The sequence below is a fragment of the Myodes glareolus genome, chromosome 9, assembly GCF_982192425.1.
Source record: "Myodes glareolus chromosome 9, mMyoGla1.1, whole genome shotgun sequence".
Classification (NCBI taxonomy): Eukaryota; Metazoa; Chordata; class Mammalia; order Rodentia; family Cricetidae; genus Myodes; species Myodes glareolus.
Genome location: NC_142034.1, coordinates 50,563,903 through 50,579,957, shown reverse-complemented (window position 1 = coordinate 50,579,957; position 16,055 = coordinate 50,563,903). Strand labels below are relative to the sequence as shown.

General features: G+C 47.9%; 1 protein-coding gene across 4 annotated transcripts in view; it reads left to right on the top strand.

Annotated features, from left to right (window-relative positions):
• Positions 1-6,438: 6,438 nt before the first annotated feature.
• The window catches only part of Trpv3 (transient receptor potential cation channel subfamily V member 3), a 32,563-nt gene continuing 22,946 nt past the window's right edge, over positions 6,439-16,055 (top strand). For 2 of the 4 annotated variants that reach the window (XM_048448715.3, XM_085695272.2), the window contains exons 1-4: positions 6,439-6,588; positions 7,712-7,832; positions 15,187-15,291; positions 15,407-15,493. In XM_048448715.3, coding sequence (XP_048304672.2) covers positions 7,714-7,832; positions 15,187-15,291; positions 15,407-15,493 — 311 coding nt within the window. In that variant the 5' untranslated portion in view covers positions 6,439-6,588; positions 7,712-7,713. Of the gene's footprint in view, positions 6,589-7,695; positions 7,833-7,914; positions 8,002-15,186; positions 15,292-15,406; positions 15,494-16,055 lie in introns of those variants that run through there. The other 2 variants (XM_085695273.2, XM_048448714.3) reach the window with 2 other exon arrangements.

The following is a 16,055-nucleotide window of genomic DNA, read 5'->3' as shown; positions in this document are numbered from 1 at the left end:
AGAGAGAGAGAGAGAGAGAGAGAGAGAGAGAGAGAGAGAACACTCTTGAGGGAAATGGAAGGTATTTGTTTTGTTTTTACAGTTAGGAGGAATTTACATGGTCTTGTTTTGTGTGCTGTTTGTATGGGGCCCATATCAGGAGAGGTTAAGTAGGCTTCTCATTATCTTGTTAAATAATAAGTTTTATAGCATCATTTGTCTTTCTTTCTTTTCTTTTTTTTCCTGCTCTAAATTATTTATTTATTTGCCACAGCATATGTGTGGAGGTCAGAGGACAACTTGTGGGAGCCAGTTCTCTCTTCCTACTTTGTGGGTCCCAGGGATTGAACTCAGGTCTTCAGACTTGGAGTTAAGAGACTGTACCTGCTGAGCCATCTTGAAGGCTCAGTGGTCTTTCTTGAGACCATTTTGTCACTCAACCTTTGGGTTGCGACTCCTTTGGGAGTCAACGATCCTTTCACAGGGGCCACCTAAGACCGTCAGAAAACACAGATATTTATATTATGATTCATAACAATAGCAAAACCACAGTTATGAAGTAGCAATGAAATACTTTTATGGTTGGGGGCCACCACAACATGAGGAACAAAGGGTCCCAGCGTTAGGAAGATCGAGAGCCACTGGTTTAGTATAAGGGCTCAGGCATTGCCAGGAGTCAGGCTGGAAATGTTTGTGTAAGGCATAACGACTTGCTGGGGCCAGGCTCTAAGCCATCAGTGTCTGATAGCTAAACGTGTTTCTGCCTCTGTAAGCTAGGATCTACGTCCACCTCCTAAAACAGTGCCACTAGATGGGGATCAAGTGTTCAAATTTACAAGTCCTTGGGGACATTCCACTCTCTGGAGGGAGTAGCAAGACCCTTTTCGATGCTCACCTCACACGTAAGATGGAGGAGCACAAGGTTGGCCCCTGAGGCGAAGAGAGATGTGCACAGCCCATGGGCAGGTGAGTGAGGAGGAAGAATGCCGACCGCCAGGATGGTTGGAGTGGTTATGAAAGGGCTTGACGTGCGTTATCCTTTAAGCTTCCTAACAGCTCGCGAGGAAGCTGTTATTAGCTCTCCTTTATAAATGAGAAAATCAAGGTTCCAACAGTAGGTTACACAGTCAGCAAAGAGCATGACCTAGGTTTGACCCCAGGCAGCCTGACTTCAAACCCATCTTTACTGCTGAGTCAGGCTTGGGGCATGTGGGCCATTCCTGTCCCAGGGGAGTTGGACAGGCTTCTTATTACCGCTGTCGGCCCTGGGCTCCTTGCTTTACTTGTAGGACAGAAAGAAACTTGTGTCAGGAAACAGATTGTTTGATAGCAACAAATTTCCTTTTCATTTGTTTCTGCCTGCGGTGTGCCTGTGGTGTGCATGCGTGTATTCTGGCGTGTGTGTGTGTGTGTGTGTGTGTGTGTGTTGCTCTGAGGTTGATGTTGGTACTCTTCCTAGATTGCTCTCCACCTTATTCACTGAGGCTAGGCCTCAGAGTCAAACCCAGAGCTAGCCAATACAGTTTGCCATGCTGTCAGCTTGCTCAGGGGATGCTTCTGGGCAAGTCTTTGCCTTCTGAGCACCGGGGTTACAGGTGAGCTGCCACAGCAGCTCCGTATTTCCACAGATTCTGGGGATCGGAGCTCTGGTCCTCACACCTGTGTGGCAAGAGTTTTAACCTCTCAGTCATCTCCCCAGCCTCAGATTTTTGAAACAGGACCAGCTTTTTGAATGTAGTCAGAGTTGGAGGAGGTCTTGTGGGTGTTCCTTTGCAAAATTGTTAAAGGGACAGCATCCGACGTATAAAGTGTTGATTCACTCGTGAAGTAGTTAGGATCGTTTTCAGGCATATCTCCTCTGTATGTTGAAGCTGAATGGATGCCACCGCAGCCATCTGATTGGAGTTCTATAAGCCACGTCTGTTTTGCATCTCAGCCGCGATTTCCATCTTGGACGGTTTTAATTCTCTGAATCATTTCTTCAGCATTAGGCTTTCCCTTCCTCTAGTGCCTTCTAAAACTGATCTTGTTAACTTCAGTAATTTTCCTGCACAAATTAAGTGGTCCTCCATAGGATTAGAGCAGAGAGAACTCAGCGGGTTCCACGGACCCACCTGAAGAACATCTGCTCTTGAAACCTGTTTGCTGGCTCTGTTGATGCCGAGGTTAAGACAAGGTTCTTCCAGAGACAGCACAGACTTGTAGGATCAGCTTGATCCATCCGTTTTGCAGCTTGAGCCTTAATTTTGCATTCATTCCCACGCCTCTGAGGCAGCATTTGGTGGAAGGAAGATGCCAGTTTGACACAGAGACAAGCTCCCATATGAGAGAGAACTGGGACAGACGCGGCCTTTTGGTAGATGAAGCCTACAGTGGCTGCCAAGCATCTCCTGTTGTAACCTATACATTCATGGTTTCTGCAAGCTGTTCAGTTTCTACCTCAAATCTCCCAGGCTGCTGTATGAGACAATTCAGAGAATCCTGAACATGTTCTGATGTGTGGGGCCCTCACAACTGTCCCCATTGGCTTCAGGGGGTTCAGAGGAGGGACTTGATGGATAAAGTTCAGAGCTGTCTGTAGACGACTTAGACATTAGGCACAGGAGCCATAATCATTTGGGGTTTAGTCACTGGTGGCTCTGAGTTCTGCTGTGGGATTTTATTCTGAGAACTAGGTGGAACTCTTTGGGGCTTCATTTATTCTAGGAGTGAATCCCCCTCTCCCTGGAGCCAGAGGAGTGCAGCTCTGGGATCCTGGAGGTAGTATAGTCTCAGTCTGGTAGAGTGACTGCAGAGGACCAAGACATATAACAAGAGTTAGTTGAAAGAGAAGAGTTTTTTGTCTTTCAGACTATGAAGAAAATGGAGCAGATTTATCAGGGGCTGGTCATCCATATTTGCATGACATTGATGATCAAATAGACCAGATATTGGAGAATTTTATGCAAAGTTTTGTTTGAAATCAGAGTATAGGCAAAGACAGTAATATGAAGTTTAAGTTTTAAAAACAGTTTAGGTGTGGGTATTTAGCAGAACACAGGAAAGCAAGATAATGTACTAAATTGAGGATGTGGAATTATATAATGTAAGTGATTTTTTAAATTTTCATTAACACTGCCTACCAAAATAGACTTTATTCCCCATAACTTAACATGTGCATATACTTTATTATATGTAGTTAGTTTCACTGTTTTGGCTGTAATAAGATTTTGAAATAAATGGAAATTTGAAAGCAAAACAAATAAAATGTCTGAACCACTTTTGTTTTTAAAAGTTACGTCTGAATGTTCCTTCTCTTTTTAAATTAAAATACTGTTTGTTAATGCACTTTCATTCAGTAGCTTCCAGTTTTCTCTTTTTTCCTCCTCCTCACTCCTCCTTCCTTCCCTTCCTCTCTCTCTCCCTCCCTCCCTCTCTATGGCTGGTTGTGAGGATTGAACCTAGGGCCCCTAGGCTATACTCTAGTCAAGTACTCTACCATTGAGCTATATAGCCAAGCCCTAAATTAATAAACTATGTTTGGAATAGTTTTAGGTTCACAGCAAATTTCCCATGAATTGAATTCTCTAACTCTGCCCTCAACAGCCCCTCCCCTGCCATTGGTACCCTTGGCGTTCCCTCTCAGCGCTTAGCCCTGAAATGGCTATATCCTGCCTTGATGCAGATGGAACCTATCCTGATCTCTGTTCAGGCCTGAGGAGGGAGACAGAATTCTGCCTCAGTCCCGCTCCAGCCTCTAAGTAGGGTTCTTTCTGGAATGTGTGAAGGAATCTGCTTCCTCTTCACTGGCCCCCATCCACAGAGACTCCTATTCATCCCCTCTGGGGAGTTGGAATCTGTGAATTGGTTACTTGGTATCTATAGGTCTTAGAAGGTGCAGAGAGTAGTGTGGATTTGCTCAGAGCCTCCTGTGAGCCCTCTGTGGGTGTGGGGCATCAGGCAGAGGATGGCTTTTGTAGATCGACCACTGATTAGGGTTTCTGCTCTGACCTCAGCTAGCAGGATCTTGGGTATCTTGACAGACATAAGAGGTTGCCTAATGTTCAGGCCTCTGGAAAGTAGGTTGGGACAGGGATAGCAAGAATCCTGCTTTTCTCCCTCCCTGCCTACACCTGAACCCAGGCTCTGGCCCTGTCTCTTCTATGTACATACATACCCAAATCTGAAAGGCCTCTTCCTGGGATTATTGTATGTTCTTTCCACCAAGGAAAGAGAGTTGAGATTGCTGAAGAAAAGCGAGCACGCCCCAGCTCGTGGCTGCCGCAGGAACTGGGAATCTGGTAGGATAGTTGTTAAGATTTGGGGCTTTGTGGGGTCATTCACATGGCAGACAAGACCAGGCAAGCAATGCTGGGCTTGCAAGGGCTGGAGAAGGATAGAAGGAGGTGGGGATTCCAGCTGTACAGATCTGCGATTGTGCTTTGTGGACCCCAGGCTGGAGACAGAACCTCACAAAGGCAAACTTGATGCAGTGTAGGCAGGCAGAAGCGCTGCCTTTTGCATGCACTGCTGGGTCAGCCCAGCCGGGTCAGTTCCCTGTTAGGTTGCAGTAGCGACAGTGTCCCTGACTGGCCAGGGGCCAAACACAACTCTGGGTGACTAAGGGGTCACTGTTGACCCAGCAGCCTGGGGTCATTCAGTGCATCTCAACTCCATGTTTGATCACTTTGCTGAGTGCATACATTGCCCTAGGCATGCCACCACACCTTGAAACAGGTCAGGGTCTTAGGAGTCTGATGCTCTGCGGATGAAGCTTCCTTCCTTCCAACTCCAGTCCAAATGCTCCCTCTGACTGGAACCCATCATTTCCTCATTTGATGATTCCTCCCCCCCCCACTTTAGTCGGTTCTTGTCATCTGTGAAGGGATTGTCCCAGCTGGAGCTGGTCTTCTGGATGGTCCATAAGTTTCCTGAGGGTAGGGACAACACTCTCAGGTTCTGAATCCTTCACTGGGGTCTTGCTGGAGCCTCCTATGTAAGGGGTCTTAGATGGCTGGATTCAATGACACTAATATGGACCAGCCCTTGGAGCTACACCGAGTTTCTGTGAGATCATATTCTTATAGCAAAGGGGGCTTCCTTTAATCCTGTTGTTGCAGAGTGTGTCTTGGCATGAGTGATAAAGAAACTTTTAAGTTAGTCTCTATCTGGTTGCTAAAGAAAAGCGTGCAATCAAGGAAAGTTTCAACACAGAGCCCAGAATAGCCTCTTGCCCAGGATTCTGAGACATCAGAAGGAAAGGCAAGCCAAGGCTGAGTCAGGCCTGGGCAGGCGAGGAAGAAAGAGCCTGCATCTCCTTGAAGTTAGGGCCCTGATGGTGGCGTTGCTGGCGCAGAAGCGCAGTAGTGAGAACCCCCGAGTTCTAACTGTAGGTTTCCGTGGTGTAAGGTGCAGGAGCAGCAGCCTTCCAAAGCTACACCTGAAGACCACTCTGCGCTGCTCTGGTCACAGGTCTTTCTCTCTCGTGGCCTAGAAGCTGACTCTGCCTCATCCCGCCAACTCCCCAGGCCTGGCAGGGTGTAGTTATCAGTGATCCAGAATCTTGCCTCTTGGGAACAGTCGGGAAAGTCCCTGCTGTGTCAGCCAACAGCACTGTCACAGAGCAGGGACTTCCAACCCTGTCATGCCTTGCCTACACGTCTCCCCTGCAGAAGGACATGTGCAGCTCCTGCGTCAAGCTCGGCTCCAGAAGCCATTTGGACAAGCAGGGAGGGCACAGAGTCTTCCTGTAGTGCCCTGGTCTTGGAGAGGTGACACAGGCAATTGCTGGGAGAACAATCGGGTGTGACAACAGCGCTACCAGCTGACATAGGTTATGAATCCTTCTGCACTCCAGGCCCTCGCTCGAGCCCTTTCCATTTGCTCCTTGTTTATTCTCTACCTTCCAAGGTGGGTGATGTGTGCTCGACAGGTGAGGAAACCCACGCTTGGGAGAAATGACTTGTCCAAGATCACAGAGGCAGGAAGTGGTGAGGCTGTCGCACATAAAGGTCCATGATGCATAATAACTGTTGGGAAACATTGGACTTCCTCTGTCTGCGAGGGGCTTGCTCCCAGGAACTAATTTTGAAAGACGGATGTCAAGTCTTACGGTTGATCACCCTGGGGTGCACCAGGACAGCCTTTTGTTGCAGCCTTCCTTCTCGGGATCAGATCAGAGCACCCTTGGAACTTCTTTACCTCTATCATCTTCGCCTGTGCATAACATCCTCGATCAGAAAGTTCTCTGTAATGGATCCCATTTCCCGAGTGAGGAAACTGAGGCTACTGATGTCTGCTGAGCATCACATATAAGACAGGGAAGGCTTGGGACCAGACCTTCAGCTTTGTGCCTTTCCTGCCTTTTCTCCTGTGGGGTGAGGCTGCTCTGTGGGTGTGGGGGTGACTCACGTAGGGCACGTGGGCGGTGGGCGTGGCCTGCCTGGCGCCAAGGGCAGGTGGCCCAGCCAGTTCTGCCTCTGATGCTTCATTCCAGCTGTCACCTATCTCCGTGCCTATGATGAGAGCCTCTCGCTTCCTCAGCCACCTTCCTGACGGTGGGTTTTTGGCCCCAGACATGCGGTGATCTCAAAGCAAGGGCTATCACCACCACCACCTGGAACCTTCTAGGTAAGTCCTTGTCACTTAGGAAAGCTGGTATCCCCCAGAAAGACTACAGCATGGGCTTGGGATCCTCCAGGCTATGTCTGCCCTTGGCCTAGGGGCCTCAGGAAGGTGCGGGGAGAGCTGGGGTTCTAGTATGGGAAAAGAAAAGCCATGCCAGCTCTGACAACAGGCAGCTGAGAGAATGCAGGCTCGGACAGGTCCAGGAACTTTCCCCTGAGGTTTGGGAATCCCAAGGAAAGAGAAACACTAGGGCTTGTCTCCCTCAACTACCTTAGGGATGGTAATCTCCATGGCAGGAATGTGATGGGCGTTCAAGATGGGATGAACTATCCCAGCACTGAAGAGGAACAGGGTCCTGCTGCTCACAGATATGGACACAGCAGATAGGGAGGATCTCCTTGTGGCCTCTACCTGGTCTGTGTTCCCAGGTCACACCATTTCAATCAGTGTCAAGTCCCTGGCAGGTGTGACATGGTAGTTCCCGGGTGAGGGACCTGGATCCCAAGGCAGGGAGAGAGTCCAACAGGTGAGGATACAAGGCGCACAGGCTGACTCAGGAGCTAATTATAGCTGCCGGAGCCTGAGTCCAGACTGTCCTGACCCCCACTTGCCCCAGCTGTTCACAATAGCCCACACTCACGGGCTTAGCCCAAGAAGGATGGAGCAATTGGTGTCAGGGCCACAGGTTTACTGGGGACCGTTCAACTATTTCTCAGGAGGGAAACCAGAGGATGAGGGTGGGTGAGGCATACCTCTGTCTACCTTTGCTCTTGGCCCGGCAAAGCCTTTTCAGCTCCGTATGTCTACTGACTGCCTGGGGTAGAGGCAAACTTTAAAGGGCACTCATCTGGATATAGACAAGGGCTGGGGGTTACTTCCGTATCTGAGTAAGTTATCTGAGGTGACTTAAATTGTGGTTGGTTCCCCTGACTGCAGAAGCAGGGGATATGGAAACTGCGGGAACAATTTGCCTATGCCCAAGAAAGGCTGACAGTTTGGAAAGATAGGAAGTGAACTTCCTGTTGGAGAGGTACGAGCAGGAGGTAGATGGTACCCCATGGGAGTCTGAAACACCTAGAAGCTACCCCCTGCCCTCCTTAACCTCAGCATATGTCTTGGGCTCCAGCAATGAATGCCCACTCCAAGGAGATGGTGCCCCTCATGGGCAGAAGAACCACTGCACCCAGCGGGAACTCCGTTGTGCTGACAGAGAAGAGGCCAGCAGATCTCACTCCCACCAAGAAGAGGTAAGGTTGAAGGCTTGGGCTGAGCTTTGCATAGTGAGGGGCTCTGAAGGTATCCACTCCAGGTATCCCTTGTCTCCCATAGACTCAAGACGCTGAGTGTCGTCATCTGGAGTGGCCTGATGATAGACTGGGTGTAACGTGGAGGTGGAGACCAGTACTACATATTCAGGTGCCTTTGCTGATGTCTTCATGACCGGCACAGGGATGGGTTCTCCTTAGAGGGGATAGGGGGAATGGAAGCAAGAACATTCAGGAAGGCTCTTGGAAGTGTAAGGGTTGCTAAAGCGGTTCTTGAGAACAGCAGTAAAAAGGCGGGTGTCATTCTAAGTAGTCTGGGTCCTCAGTTGGGCATGTTCTTCTCACCTACACAAGCGATAGCTTTCAATCTACCATGGAATCAATTCTGTATAATGGGCTGTATCGAGAAAACCTGGGGAGGCAGAAGGTACTGAAAGATGGATTCAGTATTGTGCAAAGTGTAAATTACTGGTAACTTACAGAAGAAAGTGTATTTTGGGAGGCGGCGAAACAGGAGAATCCTGGCATGCAAGGAAGGAGGTGGTGTGTCTGTGTGTCTTGTAGGGCTTTAGATGTATGGCACGGTCATCTGGTGGGAAAAATAAAGATTATGATAAAAATGGCTATAGTTGTGTCAAGCTGACTCTCTATTAGATGACACTACTAATGAGCCAGATTTTAAGACACAGTTAATTGCCATGGTGTTGACAAAGTGGTTAGCACAGTCAGGGGATCAGTGAACAGTGTGTGTTGACTTTGATAGTATGGGGCTCCTGGGAGCTGGGTAGGGCTGAAGTGGTTTTGTCTCACTTCTAAGTTGAGCATGCTGGGACAGAGAACAGACTTCTAAATGTCCATGGCTGACCTTTTTAGTTGATTGGGTACCTCTCAATTGGGCCAAGCTACACCAAGAGGCTAGTTCCGGTCCACAGTCTAGGATGTCTCCTTTGCCCTTCCTTCTTTGACCCCACCTCGGCCCTCCTCTTGGGTCAGTGGAGAACTTGGTTTTGTCTGCCTGTGGTTAAAGTCAGAATCACTGAGGTTTCCTGTGTATTAGGAGATAGACACCTTAACACAGAGACAAAGAACACCCACTCTTATTTATAGCCTGCAGGGGTGGGCACAAAGGGGAATGTGAAAAGTGTCTGGAGTAAGTAAAAAACCTATGACAGAGGAAGACTGAGGAGAGAAAGGCCAATTTGAGCTTGCGGACACTCTGGAGCATCTCAGAGAGGAGATGATGTTAGAGTGGGCTTTGGTAGGTGAAGTTGGTGGGAAAGGGTCATGAGAGTGAAGGCTGAGAGCAGGGACTGAGGATTTTAGTAGCTGAAGTGCCATGAGGGTAGAAGAGCCACAGTCATGTTAGGGCCAGGTCTTGGGGAATCTGTTAAAGTACACAGATAATCCTGTGGAGAGTAGGGGAGGCACAGAGAATTTTCTGATGAATGGTGCAGGGAGAGAGGAATTTTGGAAATGTTTCTCCAGGCGACCCATGCAGACAATGCGTTATAAGGGGGACTGAGGGCAGAGAGACCTGGAGGAAGTTGTTGGGAAGCAGGTGACAGTTGATAAGGTCTGAGCCTGAGTGTTCAGGGAATGAGGAAGGGATGGATGAGAGTGGACTTAGTCATGGGATCTTCTAGGGGCAAGAAGAAGGAAAAGCCAGAAGATACACCCTTCTGGTGGGGTAACTCAGAAGAATGGCAGGTTACCTCGGTCAAGAGCCTACCGAAGGAGCAAGGGCAGGCGTGGGGAGTCGAGGTCATGTGTGAAGTACCAACTAAGAGGTGCCTAGAAGACCCCAGGCAGAGCTTCTACCCTGGAGTTCAAGAGAGAAAGAGAGGAGGAAGTGGAGGTAAGACAGGTGGCATGCAACTGGGGGCAGCCTGACTCTTCATGGACCCATCCAGGAAGTGAGAGAGACACAGTTAACCTAAGCCAATACGGTCCATCTTTCTGGGTCTCTATTTCACTCCGAGTAGGGGTTTGGACACAAGGGTTGGGTTGTGGACAGGCTCTCAAGAAAACCCTGGATTCTTTCACATCAGGCCCATCTGAACGGCATTTTTTGAAGCCCATGTCTGTTCATGAAATTAGTTACAGGCTACCTGGCCCAGGTAAGGATATGAGGTATGACTTTTGTCTTCTGAAGTGGTGTTCCGCAGACTCTCTGAGAGGTTCTCGTGTGAAGGCTTGAGACTTTCCCTCAGAAATGAGTATAAGTCTTGGGCCTAAAGGGAAAAAAGAAAAAGAATAAATTATTTGTAAAGACAGAGTACAATGGCCGTCATTATGAATGTTTGGGCTATGCGCTCATGGGAAAATTGAAGGCCGGAGGCCAACAGGTCTACAGAGGGGAAAGCTCTTTGGGCTTGGGAGCTTTCCTGAGCCACCGTGTCAATCCTTCAGCAGTTGCTACATTGAGCTCCTTATTGGTCCCTAAGTAAGGGGACATCCACATCCAGGGTCAGAGAGCTGGCCTTGGGGAGTTTGGACACTTGGACATTTCTTGGATCAAAGTCGATGGCTAGACAAGCTCCTCCCTGCTTCCTGGTCTTGGGCTGTCTCTCGAAAGTGACAGAAATGGTGGAGAAATGATATACAGCTGTCTGTGCACCCAAGTTAACCACACCCAGGTTGCACCCTTTGGCCTAGACCAAAGGAATAAACAATGAGCATCTACAGCAGGAAGGAGCCAGGCTGTCATGTGGTCCAGACCTTCCCATGTGCTGATGTGGGTGGGATGTGTCTAGTGTCAAGTAGGGCAGGGATGGGTCAGGCCCTGCCTCGTGAGTTAGGCCCTTGCCTAATTGTCTGGTCTTCCCCAGCCTGGTTGTCATTACTCTTCTCTCCACATCTGTTCTCTGGATTCAACGCTTTCCTTTTCCAAGACAGACTTCCTTTCTAGACCAGGAAGCATTTCTCATTCTCTTTACTCCAGGACTTTTCTAGAACCAGAGGCATATTTCAATATCCGGTCTGTACTCCAGTTATCATGTACAGAACCTCTAATTCCTAACCTCGGTTATAAGGGCCTCCATTGTTCTCATGCTCCTGTAACCCAGCCTCTCCCTGAATAGACTGGTGTGGTCACTGGGACAAATGTGTTAGTCCTGGTTGACATCTCTGAGGATGGGGTCTCTGGAAGGGGTGATTGTCACCTTCCTAGCCCCTCAGTTTCATACATGGGCAACTGATTAATTTTGAGTAAGTGGAGGAGTAAATGAGGGGTCAGGCAATGAGGGGAGTGTGGGAGTGAGGATGCTGTCCAGCCAGATCACTGCACAGTGAGATGATGCCTTCTCTCTTCTGTGAGACCCTCAGATTTAGGCCTGTGTGCTGAATGCCTACATGATGTGGCTTTCTGTATCATTCTTGATCCCTTGAGGAGCTCTTGAGAAGAGGAAACTCGGTAGAGGAATCACAAAAGACCACACTTGAGCTTTGTGTATGAGACTGAGAAGGGGGTGGGGTGGGAACAGGCGAGAGCTTTCAGCAATTGGGGTCACAGCCTCTACCATTGACAGTTTAAGGTTGTGTTGATCTGCCTGAGTATTGGTTGTATCCATAGACATCTCTACCTTATCTACCTACTTGACTACTTATTATCTATCCATGCATCCATGCATCTATGCATTCATGCACCCATGCATGCATGCATGCATCTTTCATCCATCTGTTCTTCCATTATTCTGTCATCTACTCACTATTCATCTATTAACTCATCTGTTCTTCTGAACGATCAGCCATTATTCCTTCCACTTGAATATGTCTCATTCATCACCTATCCTTTCAAGCATCCATTCAGTGGGGTCTTCTGAGTACCAGGATCACTGTTAGGAAATCAAGGTTGAGTCTGGAAAATCAAAGATAATGTTATTATAGTCCTCGCTATTGGGAAATTTATAGCTGAATGACAGTGTACTGTCCAGAGCAAAGAACCAAATGGTCTATCTGAGCTATGCATCGGTCTTGCCTTGAAGCCAGTTTTGATCAACCCACTGGAACAGCAGATCTGGAAAAGAAGGGAGTTGCCCTGTATCATAGCTGTAGGACCAGTGCCTGGCACACTGTAGGAACTTGATAAGTATTTGTTGAGTGAAACAGTCTCAATAGCAGGGTAGACTCAAGAGAAGACCAGACCAAACTTTCTTGGAGAAAATCCATGGATGTGGGTTTGAGGCTCTCTTTGATGGAGAAAATCTGACAGTTCTCAATCAGGCTGTCTTGAGGTCAAATCTTTAAGAGATGTGCTTGGAACCTCTGAGTCTTGCACAGCAGAGTGGGGGCAGATTCAGAGTGGTAGATCAGGGTATAGTAACCTGACTGGTTACCTTCAATGTCCACTTCAGCTGGACAGTCCACAAGTGCATGGTCTTGGCGTTGTCTTGGCTGGGAATTATCTGGCTCAACCAGTATCCCATCAGCTGAGGATTCCTGGCCAAAGATGGAAAGCACCAACCAGGAGGCAGAGGCAGAGCTTGGTCAGAACCCAAGTTTGGGTCCCAGCCAAAGATATTCTCCTCCCTTTATCTTCTCTCTTCTGACGTTTTTCTTTTATTTTGACACATTTACTTTTAGGTACGGCTAGAGACACATACACACACTCTCTCCTTCCTTTCACCTGTTCTCCTCAACAGGTTCTTAGCCAGACTGTCCTTGAACAATCTTTCTGCCTCAGCCTCCTGAGTGCTTCACAGTGTGAGCTGTCGTGCCTGGCAGAAGGCTCCTATTTGGTGTTCAGAAGCCAGGAGGGAGAAGACCAGTGTGTCTTCTGCCCCATTTATGGATTTATTATGAGCTTTTAGGCTTGTCTGTGTCTGAAGTGGGGAGAGGGACCAGGATTCTTCTGCCTGCCCCGGTTGGGTAGCCTCCTTTTAGCCAATTACTGCAGTGGATTCAGCTGGAAGCAGGGCTGGAGGACTAAACTGAGCAGAACAGTGTGCATTGCTGTGTCATTTGTTAGCCTGGACAGCGGGAAGCAGGTTCTATGCCCAACTCGCGTCTGCCCTGGGGGGAGGTGCTTACTCATCCTTAGCCTCAGATGCCTTGCCTGTAGACTGGGGCCCTGATCACACCCAACTGCTCTTCTCTCTGAACTTGAGATGGGAGGAGCTGCATTTTGCAGCATCCACTTTTCTGGGCCTGGGAAAGACTCAGGCAGTAAAGGTGTTTAGAAATGCTGTGTGTCTACAGTCAGGGGACCAGCATTCTGGGTGGGTCATATGCCCAGCAGCAGCTAAGCTGCAGCAGCTGCAGGGTTGAGTATAGTACAGTTGAATTCACCCTCAGCTGATCCTCACCTTTACGTTACTAGAAGACTCATCTCCCAGTGTGTGACTGTGGTCATGCACATCTGTATTTGTGGGTGTGGCTGACTGTGACTGGCATATCTTGGGTAGAGCGTCTGGCTTTTCTTGAGGTAGTGTGTGTCTTCCATTCCCTTGACGTCTGAGGAGAAAGCTGGCCATGGCTTTGTCTTTCTTCTTTACTGCCTGACAATGTTTTCTGGGCCTCCCTATCCTTTCGTTTTCATTTTTAATTCATTTTTTGCTAGTATATATTAACTGCACAAAGTTAGGGGCTTCATTTTGACATTCATGCAATATACATAATGAACTTTGATCATATCCTCCCCTCTTGTTACTTTTTATTTTTTTAAAAAATAATTTTTGAACATTTATTTGTATGTGAATATATATTATCATGTGTATTGCTGTTTTGCGTACATGTATGTCTGTACACTATTGTGTGAAATATGTGTGTGAAATGCCCACAGATGCCAGACAAGAGGTGGCACAGGATCCCATAGGACTAGAGTTACAAACGTTTTTGAGCTGCTGTGTGCATGCTGGGAATTGAACCTGGGTCTTTAGGAAGAGCACCCAATGCTCTTAACTGCTGAGCCATCTCTCTTGCGTCCTTCTTATTCTTTCTTATTCCTCCTTTAATCAGCATTTCCACTTGCAGTTTTTTTTTTTTTTTGAGCATGTCCTGGAACGAGCTCTTGTAGCCCAGGCTGGTCTTGAACTCACAGAGATCCGTCTGCCTTTGCCTCCTGAGTGATGGGATTAAAGGAGTGTGCCACCACTGCCTGGCCTCCACTTGTAGTTTTATGTCCCTTTTCGATCTTCCACATGTGCGAGGAATATGATATTTTGTGTTTCCAAGTCTGACTTATTTCACTTAGAAGGCTGATCTCCAGCTCTAAACATTTTCTCAGAAATAATACAGAATCTCATTCTTCAGGGCTGACTAGAACACCATTTTATAAAATACCATATTTTATTTGTTCACCTGTGGGTGGGCAGCTTGGCTGACCCTGTAACCTGGCTATTGTGAACAGCGATGCAGGAAACATGCACACCTACAGGTGTCCTTGTAGGGCTCTTTTTGCTGCAGACCTACAGACTCTACAGCAGGTTCATATGAAAGTTCTATTGGAAACTTTCTGCGGTGCCGTCATCCTGACTACCACGGAGGCTGCACCGCTCTGCGTTCCCTACAGCAGCATGTAAGGGCTCTTTTCTCACCCACCCCACTCGCCACCCTTTGCTGTTGCCTGTTAGCTTGAAGTTAGCTCTTTTCACATGATAAATTTTATATTTTATCTTTTTAGAGATAAACCTGCTATGTAGCACAGGCTAGCCTCGAACCTATGATCTTCCAGGCTCAGCCTCCTGAGTGATGAGATTAGGGGCATAGGCCCCCATCTTTGGTCTGGGTTTTTCTTGTTGGTGAGGGATACTCAGTCTAGGTTGCCAGCCCATTGAGTTCTCCCTGCTCTACCCTATCTTTTTCAGTCCATTTTCTGTTATGACAAAGGGACTAATGGGCAATGAGGGCAGCCAGGCTGACTCTGGCCCCTTTGTTTAAGTTGCTGTAAGGCCTGCGTGGATTTGAGCCGAGGGACCCCTTCTAAAAAGCTTTGCCTTCAGGCCTAGGTTCTAGGAGCAGCTGGATGGCAATGGGAAACCCAGTTCCTGTTGCTGTCTTCCCATCTTTGATGTATGTGTATGTTTTTTTTTAATGTGCATTGGTGTTTACCTGCATGTTGTTCCCATCTATGAAAGGTCTTATAGCTGAGGACAACTGCAGATTCTCAGGCTTTGGACCATTCTCAGTGAGCCTCTTGGGGGTTCGTCTACATGGTATTCTAGAGACAAGAGCCATTCAGACTCAGCTTAGAACCCAGGGTCTACTCCATCCATGAGGAATAGACTAGGACACATGACACACAGGCTGAGGGTTCAGTATGGGTGGGTCCTCGTGGCAAGACTGCAAGACACATAGGCCCTGCCCCAGCTTTAATGGCCTTGATTGGGTGTCTCCCCAGTGCACACTTCTTCCTGGAGATAGAAGGATTTGAGCCCAACCCCACAGTCACCAAGACCTCTCCTCCCATTTTTTCCAAGCCGATGGACTCCAACATCCGGCAGTGGTGAGTACTGCTGCTGGCCTGGACACATGGCTGTGCCTGGCTGTGGGATGAAAGCACTGTACATTTCTAAGTTTGTCCTGCTCTCTTCCTTCTCTTTCCTCTTCTCTGGTGTCAGCATATCTGGAAACTGTGAGGACATGGACTCCCCTCAGTCTCCCCAGGATGATGTGACAGAGACCCCATCCAATCCCAACAGTCCAAGGTCAGTATGGCACTCACCCTTATGTCATTGTTCTCAGAAAGAGGAGGTGTCACAGGGTTGGGCTGCACAGAAGCGAGAAAGAAACCATTATCCCTGGGGAGCTGGGGACAAATGTGTGGAGGCCTGGGCCATGGTTCTGGCATGTGACATTTTGTGAAAAGGAGAGAAATATCAGTAAATTATAAAATGGGTTTGTTCATTATAAAGCATCCAAGCAATGCATAGGAGAATAAGGACTTTAGCACAAGTTACACAGTTATATAAATTTAAAATCCCTTCACATAGAACTTCAGTATGCATTTTTGCAAGAGCACATGCAAATGAAAGGACGTCCATCTATGTTACAGCAAAGATCTGTTGAGAATGTGGGGGCAGGGAAGGATAGAGGGAAAAGTTCAGATAGGGAGATGAAAGGGCACATCCTCTTCCCTTAATTCCATATTTCAAAGTAATAACTTACACATCCTTCTTGATCATCTCTGTGTATATACAGGTGTGTTTTGATCACTGTGATTGCATATAGATATAGGAAGGGGAGCCTGGATCGGACAACATGGAGCAC